General features: G+C 41.7%; 2 protein-coding genes across 2 annotated transcripts in view; one reads left to right on the top strand and one right to left on the bottom strand.

Annotated features, from left to right (window-relative positions):
* The window catches only part of LOC146041704 (uncharacterized), a 129,243-nt gene that overhangs the window by 47,639 nt on the left and 59,396 nt on the right, over nucleotides 1-22,208 (top strand). The window lies entirely within an intron of this gene.
* LOC146041703 (zonadhesin-like) lies at nucleotides 1,900-5,956 on the bottom strand. The gene is made up of 3 exons (XM_083161615.1): nucleotides 5,903-5,956; nucleotides 5,123-5,161; nucleotides 1,900-2,476 (listed from the first exon to the last, which is right to left on the bottom strand). The coding sequence occupies exons 1-3, from the start codon at nucleotides 5,940-5,942 to the stop codon at nucleotides 2,106-2,108; spliced, it is 450 nt and encodes a 149-aa protein (XP_083017741.1). The 5' UTR covers nucleotides 5,943-5,956; the 3' UTR covers nucleotides 1,900-2,105.

Here is a 22,208-nt window from a genome sequence, read left to right as displayed (position 1 = left end):
TTATTACAATTGTTCCTGGACCACCATGTCCTGAATTATAAATTACCAACCAACCCCCAACTCTCATTTTTCTAAACAGCATGGATTGGCAGTTAGGGGCTGATTGGCTGGCACTTTATCACTGTCCACTTTGTCACTTTTCAAGGCTTAATACATCTGGCCAATAAGGTTTGTGGGAGGGCATCCTACAAAGTGACACACCCAATCAGATCTAATCAGATTCATGTTAAAAGATCCAAAACTAGCTGTTTATAAGAAAAAAATCATGTCAATGTGCCATCTTTAAAATTCAAATTTAATAACAATGGTCAACAATCCGTAAATAGTCTTTTTTTTTTTTTTTTGTCTCTTTAGGGTAATTCGAGGTTGCTGATTCTGAATCTGACATTAGGTTTTCCAGATTGGCTCTATTTTTTGAGATACTGTACTTGGGTACCCAAAGAAGTACAGTAATACGTGTATTACATTCTGTACATGCAGAACAGTGTTGCTTAGCATTCAGAAGTTACTACAAATCTCTTCAAATGAAACTCAATATACTCAAAAGAAAATCATACAAGCAGTGTTTTTTTAAAGCAATAAATGACAAATGTTTATATTTATTTATTAAAACATATAAACATTGTAAACATTTGACATTTATTGCTTTAAAAAACGCTGCTTGTATGATTTTCTTTTATAAGAGTGATCTTTACAGTCACGCATAAGACCCCAACAGTATTCAGCCGTCATATTCCTGTCCCATCTACCCTGGTACCTTTCCTCCATCACTTTTATGTCTTGGTGAAATCTCTCCCCTTGCTCTTTATTATAGTAATTAACTGTGAATCTGTCCAAGTGACTGTGAAGCAAGTGTACTTTTATGCCCATATTTGCACCTAACTAAGGCCCTTATTCTGGTTGGTGCGGTAATGTCCGCGTGCGGTCGGTCCGCCGATGTTTTGTGTCTGCGCATGTGCAGAGGCGTCTCTGCGCATGTGCGAACGGGACGCACGTCCAAATTCCGCATGAAATGTGTACACTACGAACAGGGGGTGGAGAGGGGCGTGCAGGGCTGTTTGGGCTCATTACCATATGTGTACGCCCCGCGTTTCATGGGCGTTCCCATGAAAACGCTGGGCGTACGTATGGTAATGCGGTCGTGACGCACGTGTAGGGGGCAGACATATGACATTGCCGGATGTCAGCTGCCCGCCCAGATCCCTGCTTTTGCACGGAGAAATGCCCGTGTGGTCTGAGGTTGCGGGAGCTGCCTGACCACTCGGTCCTGCATTCGATGGTCTGCGACCATCGAATGATGGGGGAGGTTCCCTGAGATGGAGGAGGTGTATTCATGAGAAATACACTTGTGGTCCGTTCGGACAGCTTCTTACCGCGTACGGACGGAGTTGGCTATCCGTATGGAAGGCGGGGTTTAGGATGCACGGTGCTGGCCGCATATTCGGCTCCGTCCGCACAGACCAGAATAAGGCACAAAGTAACTAAAAGTTCCAGATTAAGTAAGAACACAATGAAGATCAAAACACATCTGCTAAGACAAGAAGGTCAATTTCAATGTTCAATTTCAGGGTATATGCAATATCTCAAAAACTAGAGTCAAAATGGAAAAACTAATGGCATATTTGGAATCAGTACCATCAAATTACTCTTAATTAAAAAAAAAAACTAAAAAAAAAACATTTTTGTTGGCCAGTGTAGTTATTATCTCACAATTCGGTAAAAAATTTATAAAAAAAACCCAGAAACTGAAATGTTTTAAGTGAAATTTATTTTACATTCAGTTTGTACAACAATGAAATAAAAAAAAAATTGAAAAATGTATAAAAACATTTATTCATTTGAGCAAAATACAGTTTAATACATTGAATAAGAATAATGTATAAAATAAGGTCTGTCTTTACAGCATTCCCCCAATTGAAAATTTAGTCTAAACCTTTTAGAATTAAGCATTATTTGAATACTAACATACGGTACTGTACATTTTATCTGGAAACTGTTCTTTTCCCCTACATCCAGAACCCTACATCCAGAACCACCTATGTTAATCTTTCAACGCCTCCCTTTGATGTTGGCCCATGTTTCAATTTTAACCTTGAAATAAGGACTTATTTGCTACTGGTCTGCTTAGCGCATTCATTTTTTAGAATACATTCTTGACTCTTCTTCCCAGATAGAATATAACCATCGTTACATACACAGCGTGGTTTACATTCATCGCTCGCTACAGGCCCATTCATTGTACTACAGGTGAGAGGTGTTTTGGCGCACGGATTGTAGCTCATGTTCTGCGGACACTGGACGTTGCACTGCGACGCGGGAACACACTGGTCGTTCATTCGATAATAGCCATCCTTGCAGATGCAGCTATAAAAGTAGCATTTGTTATCGCACTTTAAAATAATTGCACTACTGAGACTGTCGCACGTTCCTCCCCAGCATGGAGCACATCCTAGCTGTTGGTTGGGTGGGCAACTCGCTGGAAGGAGTAAAGAAATACAATTTCAGCACAAATGTAAACTATGCTGCAAAACAATAAACTACTGGCATGAAGATATATAGAGTTTGAGTATCCCTTATCCGAAATGCTCCGGACCTCAAGCATTTTGGATAAGGGATTATTACAGATTTTGGAATATATACCGTGTATATATATATATATATATATATATATATATATATATATATATATATATATATATATATATATATATATATATATATATTAACATAGAATAGAAAAAAACTTAGGTTAAATTGTTATACAGACATTCCTCACTTAACGACCAGGTTCCGTTCCTACGACCCGGTCGTTAAGCGAATTGGTTGTTGAACGAGCCTATATAAAACCCCTTAAGACTTCTGAGACGCTGGTCGTTAAACAGGCAGGGCAGGTCGTAACTGCGAGAGGGTAGACGGGCCGGTCGTAAATCAGAGCAGACGGGGTCGTAAGTCTGAGGAGTCACAGCACGGACGCTAAACGAAGGCACAGGTCGTAAGTCCGGGTGGTCGGTAAACAGGTAGGTCGTTAAGTGAGGAATGTCTGTATATTGCAAATAATTAATTGTTTGAATGGTGGTACACTTCTGGTGCACCTTGTATATATATTTTTTTCCATATTTTTTAACATACTCACCTGGTCCTCTGGCGGTTCTCCAACCCTCCCCCGATGTCCATGGCGGCCATCAGACTATTTCCAGTCCAAAGGACTTCTCCCAGTCCCAAGGATGCATTGCACTGGTGTGCGGGAGCATAACTGGGACCGGGGATGCCACTAAAGACTAGTAAGATGGCTGCCGTGAACACCAGGGGGTGGGGTGACGGGGGGGGGGGGGACACAAAATAAACTGAAATATTCTGAAAAGCCTGTGGTTTTTGGAATATTTCAATTTTGGGATATCGGGATACTCAATCTGTACAGTAATATTTTGTTTTTAGAGATTGGTGTAGACAAAATGATAAGTCAAATTTACTAAACCAATCAGATTCTAGCTTTCATTTCTCTATTGCATCTTAGAAAATGAAAGACAGAATCTCACTGGTTGCTGTGTGAAACATCCTCACTTTTCAATTTTAGAACCTATTTTGTAAATTAACCACCTTATTGTACATTCTATACATAAATTTACTTCCGTTTTCCAATATTTGATGTCAAGTAAACCCACATAATATATGCAGCATAAAATATATCATACAAAATATAAAAGGCATGTGACATGTGACACCTCCTGCAGCTGAAAAGTCCATATGCACCACGAAAGAAGGGTGTGAATTAATGGGACAGGGGTGTGGCTTTGCAGTAGGGGGGCATGTCCACACGTTTCCATCAATCCAAGGGTCTTGGAGATGCAGGCTGCTCCGAAGATAGCTTTGTCTGAAGTGCTGGCTTCTACACAGTGACAGGAGCAGGGTGCTGCATGTAATGTTACAGTGCAGCATCTGGATAATGTCACTGAGCAGGAGCGAGCACTTGGGTGATGCCACTGGCTGGGGGTGAATTTACTGTTTTTTTAGATGGGCACTGTCAGAAAGACATTGAATTGTTGTTTTATTGGGGGTGGTGTATCAAGGGCCTACATTTTTGCTCCTCCTCCTGAGATGGTGAGCAGAAATGGGCACAAATCCATGGTTTGGGTGCCCATACCAGTAATTTAGACTGATTTAGCCGCTTTACATGACTAATCCGTGTATTTTTGGCCAGGACCACCAACAGGGGGACTGTTAGGACCCCAGTCCGCAGCCCAGACTGCAAGAGGGCCTGCATGACAGTGATGAGCATTGGAATGCACCTTAGGCTGCCATAGAGGTACAGTGATGGCAGCATTTTGAATTTGGCATTTTAAATCAATCTATTCTTGTGGGCTGCAAGTACAACCGGAGTGGCCACAGCAGCAGCTCCTGAACTTTGATTGGCTGGCTCTAAATTTGAGGTAACACTGGCACTGTCCCTGTATGGTTGCCGGTTCCTGGTTCCTTCCCTGTGCTGGTGCTACTGTCATCCTGACATGCCCAGAGCAACAACTGATATCCTGCGGCCTTTACCTGGGTCTGGCAACCAGCAATGAGAATGGTAATTTGTGGCTGCTGCATATGGAGCAGAAGGCCAGGTAGAAGGGCCTGTTCTGGACTCCTGGAACCCAAATGTCTGAGTTTAAGCAAGTGCTATAAATTAATTGGTATCCAAAACAACTGCATTGTTCTGTAGGAAAGTGGTTCTCAAACTTGGTCCTCAACTACCCCCCAACAGTGCACACTATCCAGGTCACCCGGCAGGTGCACAGGTGCGCTCATTATTCACTGACACATTTTAAAAGATCACAGGTGGAGCTAGTTATTTCACCTGTGATTCTGTGAGGACACCTGCAAAATGTGAACTGTTGGGATACTTGAGGACCGAAGTTGAGAACCACTTCTCATTAGTTATCGGCGCTCCAAAAAAACAATTTCATGGCCATTAGGATGAACTCCCCAGAACATCCTGTTACTCAAACTGGATTGTCAATCTAAAATGAACAGTTGAAAACTGATAAATATTCAGTCGCTGTCGACAGTTTTGTTGCCATGGTAACAGCTTGGAGTTTGTACGTTTTACGTAAGTGATATGAAAAAGAGTAATGTAACTTACTTGGCGAGGAGAGCACTTCCACAAACATCAGGCAAAATGCTGCAAATGACGAGATTGATCATTAATTTCAGAGTACACAGAATTACCCATCTACAGCAATGACCAGACCTACCGTACACACCGTACACACTGTTACATATTTGCTTGATCTTGCTGATAACTATTCCTTAACGTTTAAATTCCAACTTCCATTATATATTAAGGACAGAAATAATTATGTTAAATAATTATTACGAGAAGTCGCTGCGCAGGACATATAGTTATTTTTGTGATGTTTCTAAAGGAGAGTCCTGTTGTTATATGGTCGCGGTGAATCCTAATAAATGCATAAAACAGATTAACACAGGCACTAGGTCAATAATGGGAAGGCAACGCAAGGGGACCACAGTGCTTCCCCATGGCCGTTACTACCGTGGTGCGTTGTGTGCCGCGCTGATTACAGGAAGATTTCTACAGTCAGAAGTCTCAAACAAAACCAAAAAAAGTCAGGAATAAATAGCTCAATATGTAAGGTGCTTAACTGCAATGCAACACGTTAAGGGTTTGAAGCCTGGCTATAGCAGTATATTGAATTGTGTTATACATATACAGCGAATTTTAACTGAATAACACAGAGCACTGAAGGGACATGAATGAATGTGGTGTAAAGGGCATTTGTGACCAAATCCAATTTCTTCAGTGTTTTATAACTTCTACTGACTTGATGTATACAATGTAATACATTCCATATAGTTATTTGGCATTTTAGAATGTTAATATTGTCTCATGAATTGCACTTACCTAAGGTTAAAGCAGGAACGAAAACTTGGCAGCTCATCATCTTGATAATATTAGAAACTGGAAATAAAATTATATTTTAGTGCACAGAAAAAAATGATCTCTTGCAGAACAAGAATAATTACACCCCGGTATTGGTATAGGCGACAGATTCCACTCAACTCGATAATACCGTCATACATTCTATGGGGTAAATGTACCAAGATGGGAGTTCTCCTGAAGATAAGATGTTGCCCAGATTCTATCTATTATCTTCTAGAAGGCGATAAATAAGAAGTAACATCTGATTGGTTACCCATAGCAACATCCAATCTTTATTAGAACTCCAATCTTAGTAAATTTACTCCTACGTGGTATACACTCAGGGCCGGAATAAGACTTGGCGGCATCCTAGGTAAAACTTCAATTTACGGCCCCCTCCCCAACCCCACAGTGCCACCAATACCCAGTACCACCAATACCCATTTTCTAGCCCCTCAAAAGTGTGGAGGTGGCATCTGAGAAGTTCCACAGCTGCCATCTGCATTAAGTGCAACAAGGATGTCTTCCCCCCCCCCCACCCTCCCCCTACACAGCAGTAATCCTTACACATAATAACAAGCTGCACTGCAGGTGGGGCAGATGTACCTGTGGAAAGAGTTAGATTTGGGTGTTTTCTACTCAAATCTAAATTGCAGCGTAAAAATTAAGCTGTCTGACATCTTCATGCTACATGCAAAAGCAGACAGTTTTTACCCTGCACAGAAACAATGTCAGTGTATTGGCTCCCTTTGTATGTCAAATTGGATTGTTCCAGACACAAAATGACTCGCTTTGGTCGGGCTGGCAGAGGGTGCAAGATGTTGCAACGGCAATTCACACCATCCGTTCCCCCCAAAGATGTTGTTTGTATACAGGAATCTAGTTACAACACAGGCACAGTATATATAAAATATACTGCATCGGGACATGAAAAAAACAAGAAAAGGAACACAGACGGAAGGCAGCAAGGTGAATAAACACCATCACTAGAGAACATGTGGAAACCAGTCAGCGAAGTTCCCCAATGCATGAATGAAATATATGTTTACATTTGATGTTACCTGTATGCTGTGATCAGTCGCTGGCTGTGTCAGATTGGTGTAATGTCAGTGAGCTCCTGGTTTATGTTTTATACACACACACTAATGAGTCACACACCTCACGGCACTAATTATTTTACAAGATCATTACATTCTGATGCGTCCAATTACACCCTGGCTTAATCGTGATTTCTATATTGTTTCAAATATTGATACAAATAATTCATTCATTGTTTAACTAGATGTTTTATGAATGAATGTATCCTATTGTTTAGATCTGCAGTAATGGTGCACACTTGACCTAGATTTCGGAATTGGAGTAAGATGACTCAATATTTTACTATGAGTTTACTACTTGTCATGATGTATGCCTAAGGCATTCGGAATTAAAGTATTACAGTAGGCACGTGCAGCAAAATAAATGGAATGTAAAAGTATCAGTTCTAATGCCCATACACGTTACAATTATTGTATACAATATTGTATACAATATCGCTTCTCATCGCATCTCGGTTTTGCGATGAGATGAGATCTAGTACAAAAAGTGGTACTTGTTTCCTGGCACGGCCACACCGATTAAGATCGGGGTGGTCGTGCTGAAAAAAATCGGGTCGATCGCATCGCATGCAATTTGGTCGCATGCGATGCGATCGACGCGACCGACCGATTTTTGACCCGATTTTTTTCATTGAATCCAATGTAAATTGGGTCCCTGGGACCCAATTTTACATTGTATTCAATGAAAAAAATTCCCAACCCCCCCAAATTGAAGCGTGTAAACAGCAGCCCACGATAGACGCATACCCGAAGCGTGGCGAGCGCAGCGAGCCCGCGAGGGGCGGCGGTACGCGTCCTCCGACCTTTTCATGCCCTACTATCCACTAGGGCGTGGAGTGAGAATAGAATAGTGTGGCGAGCGCAGCGAGCCACCGAGCCCGAAGCGTGGCGAGCGCAGCGAGCCCCGCGAGGGGACGCGGATACCTTCACAGGTAAACGGGTCCCTTCGCGGGCTTCACAGGTGTCCGCGTCGCCACGGACACCTGTGAAGCCCGCAAGGGGACGCGTATAACTGTGAAGGTATCCGCGTCCCCTCGCGGGGCTCGCTGCGCTCGCCACGCTTCGGGCTCGGTGGCTCGCTGCGCTCGCCACACTATTCTATTCTCACTCCACGCCCTAGTGGATAGTAGGGCATGAAAAGGTCGGAGGACGCGTACCGCCGCCCCTCGCGGGCTCGCTGCGCTCGCCACGCTTCGGGTTGGCGTCTATCGTGGGGCGACGACGGGGACATCTATAATGTGAAATGGGTCATATGGACCCATTTCACATTTTTTGACATTTTTACACCATTTCAATGTTAAAAATTTTTTTAACATTGAATCCTATGCAAAAATCGGGGGCATCGCGTCGCATCGCGTCGGGACCAATGTTAATGGTCCCGACCGACGCGATGCCCCCGATATTTTACCTTTCCCGACAAGATTTCAATGTTAAAATATTTTTTAACATTGAAGTCTATGGAAATATCGGGGGCATCGCGCCGGTGCGTCGGGACCAATGTTAATGGTCCCGACCGACGCGATGCCCCCGATATTTTATCCTAGCCGGCAAAATGGACCTGATTTCAAAAGAAATCGGGTCCATCGTGGGTAATCGTGTCCCTTAAGTAAGGGACACGATTACTCACGATTGTGGCCGTGCTAGGAAACAAGTACCCAAAAAGTATGTGCAGCACATACACACATGCAGCACATGCTTTTTGTACTAGATCTCATCTCATCGCAAAACCGAGATGCGATGAGATGCGATATTGTATACAATATTGTATACAATAATTGTAACGTGTATGGGCACCTTAAAAGCCTTAAAGGCTCCATTATGACGCTACAAAAATGCAGACAAGCAGCTTAGATGAAATTGCTGTGCCCTAATGGGAAATCGATTGTAAGCTTGCGGGCAGGGCCCTCCTACCTCTATGGGCGGTATTCAATGAGGCTGATTCGCCAGGTATTTATGGCGATTTTGTGCTGTAAGGCGAATTTCTGACTAAAACGGTGAATCACCCTATTCAATGACCAGATGGCGAATACATTTTAAGGTTTTTTTCGCCATGGTTCACAGAGTAGCAATCGCTATCTTTTTATGGTGAAGTGAAATGTGAACTTTTAAACTTTTTGAGTGTTTTGTTTTTTACATTTGGTGTAAAAAAATCTGGAATTTTATTCTGAGGAGGGGAATGCTATTTATATTCATGTGCTGTAAGCACATGAATATATATTAAATTTTAAAAAATATATATATACTTTTTTTTACACAGACCAGCCTGCAGGGGGAGCCGAGCCGCTCATTAGATATATTCACTTCACCCGATCATTACATATGCATGATCGGGTGTAGTGAATATACCCGGTCCCCTGCTGGCACCCCCGGGGGGCAGCCTGTGCTGCCTGGCACCCGGGGAGCCCACCTCCCACCCCCACAAACGTTCTGGGGCAGGCAGAGAGACTTCCATCTCCCTACCTGCCACCGTCCTCAGGCTCCCTGCGGCGTTCGCCGCAGGAGCTCAAATTCGCCAGTCAGGGGGCAGCGAGCCCCTGACTCGTTGAATACCGGAGCCGGCGAGGCTCTGGAACGCGGCGACCAGTGGCGAATGTGCAGCGAATCCTAAACAGGATTCGCTGCACGTCGCCGGTATTCACATTGAATACCGCCCTATGTCAGTTTGTTACTACCCAGTTTGTTTAATCACTGTTACCAATTGTAAAGCGCAGCGGAATAAGCTGCGCTTTATGAGAAACTGTAAATAAATATCATGTGCCAATATTGGTGTGATTGGACTCTGAAAATTGGGGAATTGATTAAAAGATGTTGGTCCTTATTCTAATCGACTCGGCGACCATGATAGGGGATGTGTTAGGAAGACACAACCCCTTGCGTGTGCCCGCCGCTGGAGAAATCATTAGACCATTGAATGATTTCTCCAGGGCTCGCAAATATAAGTCAGTTGAGACTGATTTATATTTGCGGCTTCTGGCAGAAGCTTCACAGCCCGCACACACCCTGTCCAGCCCTCATCCCCATGGCAATTCCCAGTCTCAGGGCCAGTGCTAGGGCGCTTAGCGCCCCCCATGCAAACTATACATTTGCACTCTCCTTCTCATATGTAATAAAGAAAACCACCTTAGGCAAAGGGGTGTGGTCTCACATGATAGGGACATGGTCACAATGCAGTACCCCTAATTCAAATTATGCCACATAGTACTACAATCTTATTCACATTAAAATTCACAATATGCCTCCTTTATTTATATTGCACTACGTAGTAGTGTAGCATATTCATGTTATGACACACAGTAGTGCCCATTATTCATGTTATGAAACACAGTACTGTCCCTAATTCATGTTATGACAAACAGTAGTGCCCCTTATTCACATTACAACACACAGTAGTGCCCCTAATGCATGTTACGACACACAGTAGTGCCCCTTATTCATGTTATGGTAAACAGTAGTTCCCCTTATTCATGTTACGACACACAATAGTGTCCCTAATTCATGTTATGACACTCAGTAGTGCCCCGTATTCATGTTATGACACTCAGTAGTGCCCCTAATGCATGTTACGACACAGAGTATTGCCCCTTAATCATGTTATGACAGATAGCAGCGTCTCTTATTCATGTTATGAAACACAGTAGTGCCCCTAATTCAAGTTAGGACACACAGCAGTGCCCCTTATTCATGTTACAACACACAGTAGTGCCCCTAATGCATGTTACGACACACAGTAGTGCCCCTTATTCATGTTATGACACACAGTAGTGCCCCTTATTCATGTTATGACAGATAACAGCGTCTCGTATTCATGTTATAAAACAGTAGTGCCCTTAATTCATGTTATGACACACAATAGTGCCCCTAAGTCATATTACAACACACAGAAGTGTCCCTTAGTCATGTAATGCTACACATAAGTGTTTCTTATACACAATGTCCAAAGTAGTGTCCCTCATACACATGTCAACAGTAGTAGTGCTCCTTACATATAATGCCTGCAAAAATAGGCTCAGGCCCACCACATTCTGGGTCGCAGTGGCTTTGTGTGACACCATTTAGCTGACACAGCCCTCTCCAGGAGCATCCCAGACACACCCACACTTTCCGGGCTGTTCCTAGAAAACACCCCAAAATGCTTTGTCGTCGCCCCCTGTCGTGCATGCATATGTATTTGTCCAAAATCCCAATCTGCGAATTTCGGACAATTGCGCATGCGTCTGAATGAGGCCCTATATGTGACATGTTTCAGGCTGTATATGTATGTATGTATATATATATATATATATATATATATATATATAATGGTGAAAAAGGATTTCATAGATACAAATGATCCCGTAAACATCAGGAACAATCTCACCAACCACGAAAAACAGGCATTGAAAGAACTCAAGGAAAACAAACTCCTAGTACTGAAACTGGCAGATAAAGGAGGAGGACTGGTAATACAAGATAGATCGGACTATGAAAAAGAAGCCAACAGATTACTAAGTGACTCCAAATCATACAAACCACAACCAAAAGATCCAACTGAACCATATGTAGAAGAACTAAGGAAACTACTCCTTAAAGGTCTACAAAGCCAAATAATCACAAAAACAGAATATCAATATCTACTAATCAATGATCTAGTCATACCCATATTTTATCATCTCCCAAAAATCCATAAACAGTTAAAGGATCCACCCGGCAGACCGATAATAGCAGGAATTGAATCATTAACCGCACATTGCTCAGAATATGTAGACATCTTTCTCAAAGATAAGGTCATGAAACTACCATCGTACTTAAAAGACACATCAAGTGTACTCAGAATCATGGAAAGCATCTCATGGCAGAACACCTTCCTTTGGGCCACCATAGATGTCTCATCATTATATACTGCTATAGAACATGAAAAAGGCATCCAAGCATGCAAAGAAGCACTAGAAAAAGACTTGGAACTAACCACAGCACATACCAACTTCATCTGTGATATTATAACATTCATACTGACACACAATTATTTCAAATTCCTGGACCAATTATTTTTACAAACATGCGGGACAGCAATGGGCACAATATTTGCACCCAGTTATGCGAATCTGCTAATGGGAAAATGGGAGGATGTGCATATATACAACAATAACCCATTTCTGAAGAAAATACATTGATATAAACGTTACATAGACGACATACTCTTGATATGGGACGGCACTCAGGAAGAATTCATGAAATTCATGGAATACATCAATAAAAACGAGTATAATCTAAAGTTCACATTCACTATCAGTAAGGATCATGCAGAGTTCTTAGACTTAGTACTATCAAATGAAGGAAGCACAGTTATAACAAAAAATGTCATCAAAACAGTAGATACAAACAGCTACCTCCATTATAAAAGTGGACACGTGAAGAAATGGAAGGACAACATCCCCTTCTCACAATTTCATAAAATTAAACGCAACTGCAGCACAACACCACTATGCACAGAACAAATTGAAATATATGCAAACCGGTTCAGAGAAAGAGAATACCCAGGAGAGATCATACACCAAGCCATCACCAAATGCGAAGAATTAAATAGGATGGATCTGTTGAAAGAAAAACAAAAATCCATTAAAGAAAGCAATAACACCCAGTCTGTGGCCTTCATTACACAATATAACTGTGAAGAAAAGAAGATCAGACAAGTCCTTAACAGACACTGGAACATATTGAAAATGGACCCAATATTATAGGACATACTTCTGAACAAACCAGAGATCATGTTCAGAAAATCTAAAAACCTGAAGGGAATTCTGGCTCCGAGCCGCTTAGAAAAACAACAGACTCAGCAATTATCAATAACAAAAGGTACTTCTTTACTTTCACGGCGCCACTCTAGATAGGACAGATAGGATACTAGATAGGATACGATTTGTATGCGATTTGACATAAGATATCGCATAAGATATAGGATAGGACAGATAGGATACTAGATAGGATACGATTTGTATGCGATTTGACATAAGATATTGCATAAGATATAGGATAAGATTTACTATCCATTTCATTACCCCACTATCCACTAGGGCGTGGAGTTGATTTTATATAGCGTGGCGAGCGCAGCGAGCCACCGCGCCCGAAGCGTGGCGAGCGCAGCGAGCCCCGCGAGGGGACACGGATGTTGTTTCAAAGCAAGTCCCCAATATCGCATGCCATTTGCATGCAATTCCATAAAATACATTCCGTGTCCCCTCGCGGGGCTCGCTGCGCTCGCCACGCTTCGGGCTCGGTGGCTCGCTGCGCTCGCCACGCTATATAAAATCAACTCCACGCCCTAGTGGATAGTGGGGTAATGAAATGGATAGTAAATCTTATCCTATATCTTATGCGATATCTTATGTCAAATCGCATACAAATCGTATCCTATCCTATCTGTCCTATCTGTCCTATCTGTCCTATCTAGTGGCGCCGTGAAAGTAAAGAAGTACCTAACAAAATGTGTAGGAACTTTCAAATGCGGTCACTGCAATGTATGCAAATATATCCACCCCAATAGAAAATTCTTCCACAATTTCAACAACACCAAAAAATACCCAATGAAACAATTCTGTAACTGCAATACCACATCAGCAATTTATATGATAGAGTGTCCATGCAACCTCAAATATGTGGGAAAAACGAAACGCCCACTAAAATTGAGAATTCAAGAGCATATCAGATATATTAAAAACAAACTTACAACTCATTCAGTATTCAGACATTTTCTAAACCACCACAATTCATCAGTAGAAGATCTTACGTACACAGCAATTGAACATGTCACCCTTGGTCCAAGAGGAGGAGATCTAGCAAAGAAACTTTCACAGCGCGAAATGTTCTGGATCTACGAGCTCAACTCACTATCACCTCACGGTCTGAACAAAAGTTATGAAATAGCTCCTTTCTTATGAAATCACTAACACAGATGTCCTAGTCTTTATGAAAGTGACCCCTAGCACATATGAAATGCGACCATGCTGCATAAGCCCGAATCCATCCAAACTCGGAAGCAAAAAAGCAGTGGGCCTGACTAGTACCTGGGAGAGAGACCACCAGGGAAAATTGGGTATCGCATAAAAAATATGTGTAAAGGGATAGCACCATATAGAACTATGGAATACCTGTAAAAAGTGATAAGAATAATACATACAAAGGAACGATCCAAGAAGAAAGAAGAAGAAAAAGTAAAAAGTAACAAACCTGAAAACACCTACCTTACTCTCATCATTATCCTGGAAGGACTGAAAATCACATATACAAAATACTAGTAACCTTATATAAATACTAACTAAGGAGAAATACCACACTTTTGACATTGACTTGTGACACTATAGACTTATAATCATATGGACCTATCACAGAACTATATGACAACAACAACCCTCAAAGAAATCAGGCTTTTAGAAAAAACTATTTATTAGAGAAAAAATGTCTTTATATTCGTGTTTTTTTGTTGTCATTAATTATTTTATAACTATTTTAAGATCATCTAGGGGTCCCTATATATAAAGAAACTATGCCAGCGATAGAGAACAAAGCATATGTAGATATAAAGAAGATATATATTATGTATAAAAGGATATATAACTGTACCACCTCTATTTTTTATTCATAGTTCGGAATATGCCGCTATAACAGATAAAAACCCTATGACAGTAAAAAAGAAGATAACCGGCTATACACGCTGACACGCTATGCGGTTCAAAAAGGGAACTGATGACTTCCGCGTTAAGAATCACCATTTAAAACCTAACGCACACGCTGACATGCTATGCGTTCCAGAAGACGGCTACACCTCCCTCCGATTCCCGTCTCTGCGCCTGCGGTTCATAGAACGACTTCCGCGTTCCACAGAAGACGGACGCGATGACGCACATCCGGCAATAGCAGAACTTCCGGCTTTGACAGACCAGCTCCGGTGTAAAAGTATTTCTACACCGTATTATATCTTTGGGGAACTTATCTAAAAAATCATATAAAGTGTACACCTAAATATAGCCCACCAATAATCCCCTTTTTTAAACACCATTCAAAGAAACCAGATCCCGGAAAGGTACTTCCGGTTCCGGCCATAACCACACCCCTAGTAAATTGATCATAGGATATAAACCCCCACACGGCAGTAGTCCCTATTATCCTGCTCCCCTTGAAGAAGTTCATAGCTGGACGAAACGCGTTGGGTCACCTCCACCTATCCTCTGAGCCGCCAAGCTTTGGACTGAGACCCTGTCCTTGAGTCCAGATTCAAAAAAGGACTGTTTTTAGAAAAACTTTTTAGCGAGCTAAGTACCTCAAAAAGTTTTTATCATCCATATCAATTGAACCCCTGTCTTTCAGCCTATTGTTTCCCCATCCCATTCCCCACTTTTTTCTGTATATTAACCCTTAACGTTTTTATATATATATATTGTGTATATGATAAATTGTGAAAATTAAATGTTTTTTATATAATTAACTTATTCAAGTTCTGTGGTCATATTTGAAAGCTAAATAAGAACGGGCGCCTGTTTTCTCTTCCCCCCCTCCCCCCACAAAAAATCTCTGTCTGACCAACCAAGTCGGCACAATTGGGCAGCCACTCCCTAGATTGTGCATTTTTTGTCTTATTTTTATTTTATTTAATAGTATAATTTATGCACAAGAAGTCTTAAAAGTATATTTTATTTGTAAATATCACCTGAAAAATATATTTTCTCTACTTTTATCACTTTATACATGGTTTAATAGTCTTATGCGCCAGTGTCTGAGAGCTATTTTTTGAAACGTATATATATATATATATATATATATATATATATATATATATATATATATATATATATATATATATATATATATATATATATATATATATACTTTCACAGATAGGACCAAAGGTTCCCCATGCCTGGCACTCCCCAGCAGCTCAATAAAGAGACCTACAGACGGTCTAAATGACAACGTTTCGGGAACTTTTTATTGTATGCCCTTCGTCAGGACAACAACAATATGTGTAACAGAAAACATTTAAATGCACTTACCACCACCACCACGCTGCTACGTTCCCCGCCGCGCCGTTCCCCGGAGTCGCAGTGACGTCATCATCCTCCGCTACCCTGACGTCTCACCCGAACACATGGTACTAGGCGCCGCTGAAGGCGCAGTAGCTTAACCATTTAGACACCACAACAATCACCTGTAGCACATAAGAGATAAGGACAATTTTAGCTTCAATGCACCAAAAATAGCGGCCATGCAGTAACCTCTAAAAAGTACAATAATAAACAGCAGCATAATCCTATGCATAATTGAAAAAAAAAAAACCTTGTTCTGACAAGGATGTACTATGAGGATTACATTTAAAATTTATGCATGGCCAAGCATGGTATTGCATGCTTGTCCTGAATAATCAAGTCCAAGGATAATGGACCATCGATGGTAATAAAACCTTACGATGTTTCAATAGGATCTAGTACATTCATGAGTGACATGAACTCTAGAACCCTGCAACAAGGCAACTGCAGGAGCAAAAAATATCGATCAAAAGATATAGAAAATGTAAAAAACCATGAAAAATCCAAAAACAACTTGAGAAAAATATTCATGAAAAAATCTTTTTCGTATATTAATAATATATAATATTTTCATAGAAAAATAAGCACAGCCAGGGTCAATGCAGTCCAACTACACAGGGCTGAGAACAAACTGCGGACTGAGCTATAAATAATCGGATATACAGCCGTCACAAAAAACATTTTAAGGACATTAATTCGTTGAGGCCCAATGGATGCACCGTTTGAAGTATGTGCATCCATTTTGCCTCTTTTTGTAACAGGATTTTGTTCCTGTCGCCTCCTCTGTGATTGGGGGGAACCCAATCAATCATTTTGTATTTCAATGTGGCCAAAGAATGGCCTAATTCTCGAAAGTGCCTCGCCACGGGCTGTTCGGTTCCCTTTCCCTCCAGTGCTTGTCTGATACTGCAGCGGTGCATTCCCATCCTCTCCTTGATTGTGCATTTTTGTCTTATTTTTATTTTATTTAATAGTACAATTTATGCACAAGAAGTCTTAAAAGTATATTTTATTTGTAAATATCACCTGAAAAATATATTTTCTCTACACTTATCACTTTATACATGGTTTAATAGTCTTATGCGCCAGTGTCTGAGAGCTATTTTTTGAAACGTATATATATATATATATATATATATATATATATATATATATATATAACATTTCTACTAAAAAAAAATTCACAATTATTGTTATCATCAACAAAATCTGGGAATATTAGTTATTTAAAAGTAATTCAGCATAATTCTAGCAAAAAATGTGCATGTACTAAAAAAGTATAAGGATTCAGATTCAAACAGCTGTGATCAGATGATTTGCTCATTGTAAAAAATATATCTTGAGGAACTTTGTTTTATGCAGTTAACAAAAATAACAACTTAGTGTGTTAAACATGCAATAAGATAATAGATCACCCAGGCGCATCGCACCCAACCACGGAGCGACGTGGCGGCCACAACGCAGCCGTCCCCCCGCCCATTGGAACAGTTGAGCACCGGGGCGCCCCCTTCCCTATCCCGCCTACGGTGACTTGCACCGGCACTAATCAGAGTAGCCAGAGACTTAGATGTATACAGGCGTATCCAGCCTGTTGCTGACATTACACACCCTCCCCTAAAACGCTTGGGCACTCCTGCATTTCCCTAGGCACGCCCAGCATTTATCTTAGCACTCCCACTAAGCGGTCGGTTTCCACCCCCAGATGCCTACTTCCTGTTAATCACCTTGCAAAAAAAAGACATCTGAATTGAAAAAGTAAAAGGATTTCTTCTTGATCAGGCATCGCCACACCTGTGTTCTCAGGGGAAAGCCCAGCGCTTTTATGGGGGCGCCCATAAAACGCTGCATGTCCCCCTGCTGCCTGCCCCCGGCCCTCCCCTTTCTGGAGCGAACAGCTCAGCAAATGTGAAGCTTATCAAAGCCGTTTGCTCCCAAACTCCGAACATCGGTGACAGGGACGAATGTAACAAATGAAAACGTAAAAATATCACAATGGTGAATACTTTTTATATCTAATGTACTTGTTAGAAACATAAAGATAAAATACACCCATAGCATAAATTATTCATATACAGTATCATATACCTATGCAAATTTATGATAGATATCAGTACGGATGGTATAATGGTTAGCATTACTGCCTCACAGCACTGAGGTCATGGGTTCCATTCCCACCATGGCTCTAACTGTGTGGAGTTTGTATATTCTCTCCGTACTTGTGTGGGTTTCCTCCAGGTACTTTGGTTTCCTCCCACAATCCAAAAATATACTGGTAGGTTAATTGGCTCCCAACAAATGAACCCTAGAATGTCTGCGTGCGCGTGTGCATGTGGTAGGAAACATAGATTGTAAGCTCCACTGGGGCAGGGCCTGATGTGAATGTTCAAATATTCTCTGTACAGCGCTGCGGAATATGTGTGCGCTATATAATAACTGGTTATAAATAAATACATTTTAAAAGTTAGATTTTATTTTTACACTTCTGCCTCTAATCTTTTTCAGACTCAGGATTGTACACGTGCAATTAGCAGATTTCTAATGACAACACTTACGCTTGTGAAATGTTTTTGTTTTAAAAAGATTGCAAAGTTGCCGGTTGTCCCACAGATACTAATTGGGACTACGCCACGACGTATTATCTGCTGGACTCATCCCAATCACCCTATCACGTGCAATACATATGTCATCATCATTACTTGCCTCTGTCTCATGTATTACTTTCCTTGAATGAGTCTGACTCATCATCGCAGCCAGGAATGCAATGACCTATTTTAAGGTTAATTAAACTTACAAACTAGGATAGTACAGTAAATAGTAAACCATAAAATAAAATAGCTTAGTCGGCTTCACCAACCGACCGCACTTCTCTGTGTTGGCCTCCCCGCATTGTGAAATTCTTCATTGGCTCCCTATCCATCAAAGAACAGAGTTTAAACTCCTAATTGTCACACATACAGTAGATACATAAGTTGCTCTTCATGGTTAACATCTGCAACCTCATCTCTGTTCACACTCCATCCAACCAACTGTACGCTTCCACACACCGAACATTAACCTCTACTCTGACCACCTCCTCTCATTACAGCATCTAAGACTTTTCTGCGCTTCCCACTCTTCTCTGGAACTCTCACCCTCTAGCAGAGTTTCTCTAGTAATTACACATTGAAAGAAGCCATTCTCAAAACTCCAGACTCAACTCCTAGAAATGGATTAATTTTACACTTGTCGTGGGATCTAAATCCTGGTGGTTTTGTGGAGGTATGGCGGTGGTTTTTCAATCAACAGTCACTAAGTCAACCACTAATGGTCAACATACCATAGGTCAACATGAGCTTAAAATCGGCATGAGCATGGTCAACATTCAAAAGGTCAACAGGTGTTTATCACTTTTGTCGACATGGACACCATGTAGGAGTATGAGGTCACTTCTTACATTCTGTTTACAGTGTTTTACTTCCCCCTTCACTGTTTCCATTATGTCCCCTCATCTCTAACTTCCATTTCCATAAGTTACTGGTTTTTAGATCAGTGTTCTTCTCACCAGTGGCATAATTAGAAATGTTGTGCCCCCTGCCCAAAAAGGTTTTTGGTGCCCCCCCATACATATAATTATTTTACCTACATACTCCTTGCCAGGGTTTTCTTGCCTGTTGCCAGTGTTTTTTTTTGTCCATTGCAAGGGGTTACATGTTCGTTGTGTGGGATTTCATGCTCGTTGCCAGGGGTTTGATGCTTGAAGGCTTGCGAGCAGGGCATAAAGTGGTAATGCACAGGTGGGGGAACTCATTTATCTATGCTACCTAATTACCCCCCTCCCCCCATTAGGCAGAGACAGGGCCAGTGGTAGGGTTTATGGCATCCCCCTGCAAACTACAATGCTTTTCTGTAAGCATTACTGTGCAGGGCCAATGTGGAGGTTAAAATGTTCCACCTCACCATTAGAGGTGGTGGAACTCAGTTCCACCCCGTTCTCCCTCACTTTAACCCCTGCTTGCGAGCGTTCTGAGAATCTTTATGCACTGAGCTCTTATGACAGACGTAGAGGTAGAGTAAAACCACTAGCATCAGTCTCCTTTAAGGCAGTGGCCATTTTTGGAGGGCCATTTTCAGCAGATTTCATGATGGCGGCCAGTCCACATGGAGTCACCGCTTGGACTGCAGTGGCATTGATAGGCCGCTGCCCCTGAATGGGTCCCCGTACCTCATTATTACTTCAACACTTACTGCATTGTATATAAACAACCCAGGCTTACCAACTGTAGCAAGCCCACCGACTGAAATACTCATTATTATCCCCCCACACTTACTGACCTCATTTTGTAACAGCATTTTATAATACCATTAGGTACTTGTGTAGTTTCACGGCGCCGGCGCCTGAGTCCCCTTGCGGGGCTCGCTTTGCTCGCCCACGCTGTGGGCTCAGTGGCTCGCTACGCTCACCACGCTGTTTAAAATCAACTCCATGCCAACATGGATAGTGGAGGTATGAACTATCCATGTTGGCATGGAGTTAAGTTACTTTTTTTAACATAGTTTGTGGCGAGCGTAGAACCCGGAAGTGGCACGGCGCCATGCTGAAACTACACAAGTACCTACCATTATTACACCACTCAGTCTGTGACTGTGTTATTTATAAATCAGTGCCCCTTCCCCCCTCAGTAATGGAAGTGCCTGCAGCCATCAGTGAGGACGGGGGAGGGATTGATATACAAGGTCTGACAATTCATTTCCCTGATTCCTTATGGTACAAGTGCTACATACGTCATTGCTAAATATCACTGAGGTTAGCTTCAATGTACTCCCCTAGGGAAACTAGGCACCAATTCCAGCACTTAGAGCCTGATTCAACACCGCCCATCGCCCCGCCAAATGCATGCCCCCGCCCACGTCACACATGTGTATGTGTACTCGGATGTGTTGCTGACCATCCAATGATTTCTGCAGCCTTCAGTTTGAAAAGTAAGTCATTACTCCGTCCCCTTAGTTCTAAACAATTTTGGAACTGGTTACGTTACATTGGCCTTCAGAGCCGCCGTCATCAATGTCATCAAAATGGCTTTTTTTTCCCGAGATCTGGTAAATTGGGAGGGCGTTCCAACACAGTTATTTGTTTACCAGCTTTATGCGATTGAAAATAAATTGCGCAATCAATTTTTAAAAACAGGTTTTACGCATGTTTCCTGCTTCTGATTAATTGGATTCTTGTAAATGGTTTTCCTAATAGCCTTAAATAGAAACTGTAAGTTCATTGTCTTGCTCTTACAGTGTAATTAGGAATTTATAGGGCGTCGATACAAGACTTGCACGTGTGTCGTTGTTTTCCGGATTTCTACAGTCTCCGGTTACTGTATAAACTGTGTCAGACACATGTAACCTACTTTCATCACTACTATTACTGCTGTGGCCTGAAGCTAATTTATTACATTCATATGATTAGCTCTGTTCATCTGACATTGACAAAGTATTAGTCATTAGGGTAGAAACACAATAAAGGCCTTTTAGTTTTAACCAGTTATTTTGTGTTTATCGCCACTTTTTGAAAATCATGAAATTGGCAGGATTCATCCTTCAATAACAAAACCAGGGGATACTGGCGGTTAGAATTCTGACGACAGCACCCAGGCCAGTGCAATCTTATCAAAACACAAACAAAAAGTGAACTGGCGCATCAAGGGTGTAGATTAATTAAATAATCAGCAGCCTGTGGGTCCCCTGGAGAACATCAACCTCCAAAAGTAACATAGATATTTAAAAAGCAGGGTTTGGGGAACCACTGGCGCTTTAAGGATGAAATATGCCTCCTTAACAACAGTGACTCAGGTGTCCGGTCACTTGCTCCAATACCAATGTGTGTGGACGATCAGTCAAATACCAAGAAGCTTCTGTCCACATGTGAGAGTAGAAGCTTCTTGGTATTTGACTGATCGTCCACACACATTGGTATTGGAGCAAGTGACCGGACACCTTAGTCACTGTTGTTAAGGAAGCATATTTCATCCTTAAAGCGCCAGTGGTTCCCCAAACCCTGCTTTTTAAATATCCAGGCCAGTGGCCAGAAGACCACTGTGCGAATCCTCCCATGCCGGAATCCCAACTACCAGCATCCAGACCAGTGGCCAGAAGACTGTTGCCAGA

This window comes from Crinia signifera, chromosome 19 (genome assembly GCF_055691185.1).
Source record: "Crinia signifera chromosome 19, ASM5569118v1, whole genome shotgun sequence".
NCBI classification, from domain to species: domain Eukaryota; kingdom Metazoa; phylum Chordata; class Amphibia; order Anura; family Myobatrachidae; genus Crinia; species Crinia signifera.
This window is presented reverse-complemented; position numbering and strand designations above follow the sequence as displayed.